This window comes from Monodon monoceros, unplaced genomic scaffold (assembly GCF_005190385.1).
Source record: "Monodon monoceros isolate NGI ecotype Baffin Bay Population unplaced genomic scaffold, NGI_Narwhal_1 Super_Scaffold_6, whole genome shotgun sequence".
In the NCBI taxonomy this organism is placed as follows: domain Eukaryota; kingdom Metazoa; phylum Chordata; class Mammalia; order Artiodactyla; family Monodontidae; genus Monodon; species Monodon monoceros.
The window spans coordinates 43,664,617-43,674,361 of NW_021703783.1; the positions used below are offsets into that span (position 1 = coordinate 43,664,617).

The 9,745-nt window shown below is 42.5% G+C and overlaps 1 protein-coding gene across 1 annotated transcript; it reads left to right on the plus strand.

Moving 5' to 3' along the window:
- The first annotated feature begins 751 nt into the window (after nt 1-751).
- Nucleotides 752-9,735, plus strand: TSFM (Ts translation elongation factor, mitochondrial). Its single transcript, XM_029204148.1, has 6 exons — nt 752-833; nt 1,099-1,272; nt 1,927-2,055; nt 2,792-2,914; nt 6,749-6,836; nt 9,141-9,735. The coding sequence occupies exons 1-6, from the start codon at nt 777-779 to the stop codon at nt 9,545-9,547; spliced, it is 978 nt and encodes a 325-aa protein (XP_029059981.1). The 5' UTR covers nt 752-776; the 3' UTR covers nt 9,548-9,735.
- Nucleotides 9,736-9,745: the final 10 nt, after the last annotated feature.

Genomic DNA, 9,745 nt, shown 5'->3' on the forward strand with positions numbered 1-9,745 from the left:
TCCTGCTCCTTCATTTCCTACTGGTCTCCTACATGTATGGCAACCTCTGGCCAAATTACAAAAGGTCTACTCTTTGTTCCCTAAATCCACACCAAGATTCCCTGGCTTCTTCCTTCATTCTTTTTGATGATTCCCTGCCTGGAAGGGCTATTTCTACCTCTGAAACTCTTCATTATTCTTAGCTTCTCTCCTGAAAAAAGCTTTTCCTGAGCCTCCTGTTTGAATGTGATTTCTTTCTCCCTTGAGACGCTTTAACTAACTGTTCGTCTTGTAAGGCTTACCTTGTCTCGTGTGATCATTTGTCTGCTCCCTATTTTCTCACCATTAGATTACCTTGGAGGGCAGGGCTATGGTTCCTGGCACACAGTTGGTGTTCATCAAATATTTTTGTTCGTTCAACAAATATTTACTCCTCCTCCCTGTGTGACCTTGGCCAAACTTCTGAACCCACCCAACTACCTCACAAGTTTGTCATGAGTCATAAATGGATAATGAATATGAAGTACATTGGAAATAAACATGAAGTGTTACCACGTGTCTTGTATTGTTATTTTGTGATACTTCTGTCTCATGCTTTCTGTTATTTTACCTGCGGGGGGGTAATTCCCTTGTGAAATGTAGTCTCAATACGCCAAGTAGGGGAGGCGAATGTGCCCCCCGGACAGCAGGTGGCGCCATCTCCGCTTGGCGCGTTCCGGTGGAGAGTTTTGGCCCCGCCGCTACGCCGTAGGTCCGTGGCCTCACGGGTGCGGCAACAGTGTACGGCCCCCGGAAAGATGTCGCTGATGCGCTCACTGCGCTTCTGTTTGGTCCCGCGGCCCGGGAGCTGCCAAGTGAGTGCTCTTGGCCCTGGCCCCGTTCTGCCTTCCTTGCAGGTCTCCCGTGCTCCGGGCACGCTCCCTCCCCTTCCCCTGGCTGCGTTCGGCTCCGTCTCCCCCTTCCCCGCACCTCGGTCCCTCTTCATGGTGGAGCGTCTGGGCGCTGCCTTTCCCCCACCTCCTGGGTCTGTCTCTACTAAGGTCGCCTCCCGGCCGACGTGCTCCCACCCCACGAGCTCCTTGCTGCTTCCTGCTTCTCATGCTTTCTTACTCCCTCCAGGTGGGGCCCCTTCTGCTTCAGTCGCCCCAGCCGTGGCATACATTTCACGCTGGGCCCTGGCTGTCCTCCTCGGCTTCCAGCAAGGAGCTCCTCATGAAGCTGCGGCGGAGAACGGGCTACTCCTTTGTAAACTGCAAGAAGGCTCTGGAGACTTGTGGCGGGGATCTCAAACAGGTGTGGGAGAGGAAGTAGAGGGGAGCAGGGGTGGGAGTGGGGTACTGGGGCCCGACCCCAGTGCATTTGGGAGGTCGCGTAGAAGTCAGATTTGCTGCCCAGGTGACCCATAACGACAGAGTCCTAGATAGAATTCTGACTTCAATGACAGTTTCACCCAATGACTCTTACCTATTTCGAAGCAATTGACTCAGGGTCGCCGGGCTAAGAAACTATTCCACGCAAGGCTGCTATGAGGTTTCCTGCTGCTTGGGGCTGAAAGGGCTCGTGGGAGCTTTGGAGTCAGACCGACGACTAAGACCGTGGTCTTATAAGATCTTATAAGGTCTTATAAGATCGTGGTATCCTCACACTAATCCTGTGACCTTGGACACCTTGCTTAATATTTCAGAGTTGCATTGTTTTTTTTTTATATAAAGAAAATAGTACTATCTTCCCCATAGAGTTGTTGTGAAGATTAAACTTACTCAAAACACCAGGCACAATGCCCACTGTTTGTCATTTAGTGGTAGGCTGCCAATAAATGATAGATTAGTTTCTCTTGTAGGGCTGAGGGGAAGGAGAAAGAACTGGGGAACCTGAGGTATTTTAGAGCCCCATTCTGTTCTAAATTCTGTGCCTTTGTCATCTGCCTTTTATCTTTTTTACTTATAGGCAGAGAGCTGGCTCCACAAACAGGCCCAGAAGGAGGGCTGGAGTAAAGCTGCCAGGCTCCATGGCAGGAAGACCAAAGAAGGTCTGATTGGGCTGCTACAGGAAGGAAACACGACTGTGTTAGTAGAGGTGAGTTGTCAGAGTTCCAGATGCCAGGAACAGCTGTCCCTTGGGTGTAGGCTTTGTGGTAGACCCTTTGCATTCTTAAAGAAGAGGTGTTTGAGAACCATAAAAGCTAGTTAGAATTAAGCCCGTGAGACCGCAGTTACTAGCTATGGATTCATTTAAGTATAGAAATGCACAGGTTGTGGGTGAGAAAAGGCCTAGTAGTGCAGACTGTTATTCCTAAATGTGAGTCCATTGTGGCCTTACACCTCGTCACTGATTGTTTCCTGGAATAGTTAGATTTTAAAGCTAGGAATTAGACTAATTAGATGATGGACAGCAAGCAGCTGTTTTAGAGGAGGTTTAGGGGCCCAGCTGGTGAAGAATCAGGTGTGGATTAGTCTAGAGCGAGAGAAGAGATAAACAAGCTGATAAAAGTGGTTTGGCATTGGAGGAGCCTAGGGAATTAGGTGATTATGGCATGTGCCACAGGCAGGTGGTGAACTTGTAGTGAATCCTTTGGGGGACGTTATGGAACCGTCCTGTGAATGCGCAGGTTATTGCTAACTCATTGGCACAGCAGGAATCCCTTCATTCAGTTTCTGGCCTCAAGCTAGTAGAGGAACTGTGGATTTAACCCTAGAGACATTTATTTCTGTTTTGTTGCGTCTGCTGCCTGTATTACCAATACCTTGCTTTAAGGCATTTTTGGAGACTGTTAGTAAACAGCTTATACAGCAACATCAATTTCTTCCCACAGGTGAACTGTGAGACAGATTTTGTTTCCAGAAATTTAAAATTTCAACAGTTGGTCCAGCAAGTAGCCCTGGGAACCCTGTTGCATTGTCAGAGCCTAAAGGATCAACTGTCTACATATAGTAAAGTGAGTTTGGGGGTTGTCTCCAACATGCTGGATTTGTTCCTCCCCTCTTAGGGTCTTTGCTATTCCATTTTTTCAGACATTCTCATGTTTCACTTCCTTATTTTATGTTTCTGCTTAAATGTTATCTCTCTGGAGAAGAGTACCTTCCTCCTATTGCTCTATCCCCTTATTTTGCTTCATTTAAAATTTGTTGTTATAGTTCTTATATATTACATTTTAATTTATTTATTTCTCATTTGCCTTCCCCAATAGAATGTAAGCTTCATAAGGCAGGAGATTTGTCTTTTCACTAGTGTGTCTCTGGTGCATGAGGAGTGGGCCCAGCACTTGCTAGGGGCTCTGTTGAATGAATGAATGAATGCCAGTGGAATACAGTCCATAAATCAGGTGAAGCTTTGTGTTCAGAAATCTAGAATGGCCTGAGGAAAGGATTTCTAAATACAGATGCTGGAGAAGGCACAATTTAGGAGACTAAGCATATTCTTATCTATAGAAGGATCAAGGAAGGAATTGTATCAGTATGCCTTTGATCCATCCTTATTGCCAAGGCAAAAATGAACCAACTACTCACAACAATTTTTTTGTTTAGTACCACCTTTTTCCTTCTGTTTATCTTTCCTTTGAGATCTTGTGGTAAATGTTAATTATTACTGGCATTAAATAGTCATATTACATGGAAAACTATGTTGAGATTATTTTTTAGAATTGTACTGAATAGATGAGTCACTTGAAGTAGAAATTCTAATCTTGACTTCGCCAGTAGCTGTTTGTAACCCTGAGCTATTCACTTACTTTACTGTGCCTCTGTTTCATTATCTGTAACAAGGGGCTTTGGTCCCTTTTAGCTTTATTAATTTTTTCCTTTCGGGCTTAATCTTTTTAAAACTTTTATTTTGAAGAAAATTCAAATTTGCAGAAAAGTTGCCAGTATTCTACAGTAAACTAGAGAGTAAATTTATCTAGATTCACCATTTGTTAACATTTTGCCTTATTTACTTTATCACTTTTTATATTCATATTATCGTCATCCCTATTTTTTTTTATCCTTTTGGGAGTATGTTGTGGACATTAGAACCCTTTATCCCTTCAGCATGTATCTCCTAAAAACAAGGACATTTTCCTATATAACCACAGTACAGTGATCACATTCAGGAATTTTAACATTGATACAATATTTTTATTTAGATAATATACAATATACATTCCGTTTTTGGCAACTAGCAGTTTTTCTTGTGATCCAGGATCCAGTCCAGTAGCATGTGTTGCAATTAGTTGCCATGTCTGTTTGGTTTCCTTCTTTGTTCCTCAGCCTTTCTTTGTCTTTCATTACATTGACATTTTTGAAGGGTACAGGACACTTGTGTAGAACGTCCTTCAATTTGGGTTCAACTGATGTTTCTTCATACTTAGAATATGGATTTTTGTAAGAATCTTAAATAAATTACCCTCTGTTTTTCTCAGAACATCACATCAGGAGGCACAGGGGGTTGGGACTGTTGTCTTGTTATTGATGGTGCTAATTTTGATCTCTTGGTTAAGGTAGTATCTGCCAGGTTTCTCCACTCTAAACTTACCATGTTCCTTTTTTGTAACTAGTAAGAAATCTGTATGGGAGATTTTTTTGAGACTGTGTAGACATCCAGTTCCTCAAAAAACTTGTGCCTAAAAGTTTTAGCATTCCTTGATGATTCTTGTCAGGACCAGTTGTTACTGTGATAGTTGCATAGTGGTTATTTTTCTAACCCTTATAGTTTCTTTCACATGGGTTAGTTTTATTAGGTGGCATTCTATTGTAATAAGGAGATTTCTCCTTCTCCCTTTATTTAGGGATTTACTTAGTAGCAACATTGACTCATAGATTCTTCTTTTATACAATTCATTATACAATCCATTAGTCTTTTTCTTTTTTTAAAAAAAAAAATTTTATTTATTTATTTTCGGCTGCGTTGGGTCTTTGTTGCTGCACGCGGGTCCATTAGTCATTTTAATGCTCAAATTATCCCCGGATTTGGCAAGTTTAAGCCAAGCCTATGCAAACTGGCTCCATTGTCTTTTTGGTATGGCCTTATTATTTTCTGACTACTTCCGTACTTTTTGGCATAACAGAGTATTCTGGGTTTATGTCATACTTTCCTTGCCCCAGCCATGGGATTGGCAACTTCTCCAAGGGGTCCTGATCCTTTCTGGTGGGGGAATGGTTTTTAGAAACCAAGATCTGGGCAGCATTAGGTATGCTTAATTCTACTGAGATGTCATTGCTGCTCTGCTCTTTCAGCAGAGCTAGGAAATGTGTGTGTGTGTTTCAGTTCTAATCTTGCACCACAGCTTCTTTCTTTTCTTCCCCCTTTCTATATTTGTACCTTCCTTCTCTCATAGTGAATACACTGGCTTCTAGCAATTTCAGTGTGTTTGCTTATTTACTCTCTGTAGGGTACACACTTTGTTTCAGAGTTACTATCCCTGACCACTGCAAGTAACAAACCTACTAAGGAGTTCAAGATTTCTTTGATGTTCTTTTTGTCCTTACTTTGAAGTTATGTGGCCAAAGGACTGTATCAAAAGTAACTTGGATTAGTTTTTTTCCCCCTTTTGAGATTGTGTTATTCCTTTGAAATACAGTTAGAATCTGTTTCTGTTTAGTCAGTGTTTGTTTTCACCCCCAATCCTTGTTAATTTAATTTTATTTTTGTGGGTTGTTTTGTTTTGTTTTGTTGCGGTATGTGGGCCTCTCACTGTTGTGGCCTCTCCCGTTGCGGAGCACAGGCTCCGGACATGCAGGCCCAGCGGCCATGGCTCACGGGCCCAGCCGCTCTGCAGCATGTGGGATCTTCCCGGACTGGGGCACGAACCCATGTACCCTGCATTGGCAGGCAGATTCTCAACCACTGTGCCACCAGGGAAGCCCCTAATTTTATTTTTGAATATGTAAAACATTAACAAGGTTCTGGAAGTTAAAACTCTCCTCCCCCCTCCCCCAACCACATACACAAGTCTTACTTCCCTCCTCTCCCTTCCACCCCATTCCTGTCCACTCCTGTGGATAACCATCTCCACTAATTTCTGGTTATCCTTTTTGCAAAAATAAGCATATTTACACAAATATTTATTACACAAGTGTTGGTATAATAGGTATGTATTCTTTTAATTTGTTTTTTTCACTTAATATATCCTGGAAATACTCCATAGCAGCTCATGGAGACCATCTTTTTTTCTCTCTCTTTTTCCAGCTGCATAGTATTCCATTTTGTGACTGTACTGTGGTTTATTCAGCCAGACTCTGCCTGTTTGGACATTTAGACTTCCCAGTATTTTACGATTAGAAATAATTGCTCAATGAATAACTTTGTGCCTATGTACTTTTGTATTGTTGGAAGTGTATTAGAGTAAATTTCTAGAAATAGGATTGCAGGGTCAAAGGATAAAAGTGTATGTAGTTTTTTTTTTGTTTTTTGTTTTGTTTTTTATTTTATTTATTTTTTTAAAAGTGTATGTAGTTTTGTTAGCTGTTGTCCAATTCCCTGCCATTGGATTTGCACCATTTTTCATTCCTACCAACAATCTACAAACCTTTTAGTTTCAACATTTTATGATTGTATGAAAATATTGTTTCTGATTTCTAGGAAACTACATTCTAAGAAGTTAGGCCAGAGATTGGGATGGGATTGGGGGTGGAGTGCTTAGCAATTTTTAACATTCTTGGCTTAATGAAAACATTATCTATTTATACTTAGTTGTCTTAAATCATTTTCTGAGAAATAGACTATATTTTTGCTTAGTCTCTTGGTAATTTTAATTATACAGACTGACTCGTGTTCATTTTCTTTGTGCACTTAGGGCTTCTTGAATTCCTCTGAGCTCTCTGAACTTCCAGCTGGGCGTGAGAGAGAAGGCTGTCTCAAGGATCAGCTGGCCTTAGCAATTGGTGAGTATTTGTAAGGATCTGGAAACTGGAGATTAATAACTGGATCTCCTGGTATCTTTGGTATTCCTCCAAATCTAGATCAAGAATTACAAGGTCAAGTTCCTTCAAGGGTCTGATAATCTGATTGCGAGAGGTGGGTTGTGTGTTAGATATTAGTGAGCAGTGGACACCCTGAAAAGCTCACACTCTGCTGAAGAAAACCATTACCAAGCCACCTGTTATTACTTTGAGGGAAATGGGATCCCAGTGTCATCAGAATTTTTAAATTCCTTTAAAAGAATTTGGATTTGTATGAAAAAAAATTTAGTTTCTAGCTGTTTGCAACTAATTAAAATTAGTAGGCATCACTGTGCTGACCAAACAAAGCATGTCTTTAGGCAGAGATGGCCTTTTGACCTCTGGTTGACTACCTCTCTGTACACTGTGAAGGAAATAGTCCGTCAGAGGTCATTTCATCTTCTTTATGAAGGGATCCAGGAGTATTTCAGGGCATCATGTTTAGGAATTTGTCCTCTCTTAAAAAAAAAATCTGATCCTGAATTTGTGAAGGTACATTCTTTCAGAACCACTGGCTATAGGAGCCGTATCTGGATCATTGGCAGTGGGAGTAGTAGGGATTTTGCCTTCTTCGTACATGTCCTTGATGGAAGGAGGGAGGTACGGCTGGGGTTGGAGCTTGCTGGGAATTTACTGCTCATCTGATGTTTCCAGTCAGGACATCAATTCTGTTTTTATCAGGTCATCTTGAAGTATGTATGATGTTTCAGTGAGTCATGGTTGAAAAATTAGATAGACAGCTGTGTATGGAACTTATTAAGAAATTCTGGAAGAATTGGGTGTTTCAGCCTTGCCAGTTTCTGGGAATTAACTATTGGGTAGATGCTTTGAGCTGTTTTAAGATTCCTTTTGGTTTCTGGATACTTCCCTTTTATGACTTTTAGTTACAACAATGGCTAATTCAGGGATATTTACCCAGACCCCTTTGTCTATTCTCCTACCCCTACCTACCTTTTGGCTTCTTTGGACTTGTGTTAGAGGGGATAGCATCCTAGAATCTGTTTTTGGTTCTTATAAATAACTCTGAAAATATTATCTTTTAATTTTTGTTGAGGGGAAGCTGAAACCACCATATGACATGGGGCTTTGGATTGTCTGGGGCTTTTAGTTTTGGGCTTTTTCCTGATACAATGGATGATCAGGAGTTGTCTGTGTCAGTTATAGTGGTTTTTGGGAGGGATGGTGATTTGGTGGGAAAAAACACAATTGGTTTGGAGTCAGATCTGAGGGGGTTATTTTTGTTTTTTTGTTTTTTTTAAGATTTTTTTTTGATGTGGATCATTTTTAAAGTCTTTATTGAATTTGTTACAGTATTGCTTCTGTTTGACTTTTTTTTGTTTGTTTTTGTTTTTTTTGCGGTACGCGGGCCTCTCACTGTCGTGGCCTCTCCTGTTGCGGAGCACAGGCTCCGGACGCGCAGGCTCAGCGGCCATGGCTCACGGGCCTAGCCGCTCTGCGGCATGTGGGATCTTCCCGGACCGGGGCACGAACCCGTGTCCCCTGCATCAGCAGGCGGACTCTCAACCACTGTGCCACCAGGGAAGCCCTGTTTGACGTTTTTGTTTTTTGGCTACGAGGCATGTGGGATCTTAGCTCCCCGACCAGGGATTGAACCTGCACCCCCTGCATTGGAAGGCGAAGTCTTAACCACTGGACCTCCAGGGAAGTCCCTAGATCTGAGTTTTAATTCCAGCTCTGCCATACATTAGCTCTGTAGCCTTAGGCAGCTTCCTTAAGCTCTCTAAGCCTGAGTTTAAGGTGGTGATGATAGCCAGATTGGAGCACTCACTATGTGCAGGTACTGTAATAAGTCCCTTTACACATCTTATGTATTTCTCCCATAACCCTGTTTTCAGGTTATTTTAAGTGGCATCCTCTCCATTTTACAGAAGAGAAAATGAAGGCTTGATGAATTAGTAAATGGGGTTATATCATTAAGTTACTTGCCTAAGGTCGAAGCCAGTGAGAGGCAGAACTGAGACCCGCGCCCAGGATATGTGTGACACCAGAGCCTGTGTTTCTAAATACCAGCATGGCGCCTAGTTGGTGTTCACTCCATTTCTCCCACCCTCTCCCCCCACACCCCTTTTCCTGTTTACACTGAAAACGGTATCTCTCCCTCTGTGGCACATCCACGGTGTAAATGCGGAGGACTGTCTCCCAAACTTGGCTGCTTCTGTGCATATTTTGGTACTACCACGAGCATCATATTCTGGAAGTGTGTTTTTTGTTTTTGCTCTCTCACAGGGAAGCTGGGAGAAAACATGACTCTTAAACGAGCTGCATGGGTGAAGGTGCCAGCTGGGTTCTATGTTGGCTCTTATGTCCATGGGGCAATGCACAGTCCCTCGCTCCACAACCTGGTTCTGGGGAAATATGGGGCCCTGGTCATCTGCGAGACGTCTGAGCAGAAAGCAAACCTTGAAGACCTTGGCCGCCGCCTTGGGCAGCATGTGGTGGGCATGGCTCCTCTCTCTGTTGGCTCCCTGGACGATGAGCCTGGGGGAGAGGCAGAAACCAAGATGCTGTCCCAGCCGTACTTGCTGGATCCCTCCATCACACTGGGACAGTATGTGCAGCCCCAAGGGGTGTCTGTAGTAGACTTCGTGCGGTTTGAATGTGGAGAAGGCAAAGAGGCAGCAGAGGCTGAATAGGTTCCAGAGACTTTTGGCCCAGGAGAAAATGTTTATTCTTAACTCTGGACATTATTACAAAGAGGAGTTATTTCCTAAGCCTCTTCAAACCCAGCATTTGTTTTTCATTTGAGTTTATAATGAAATTATATACTTCATGGGTTAAGCTATTAAATAAAATTGTTATATAATAAAGAGAGTAGAATCTTTTCTTTGTTT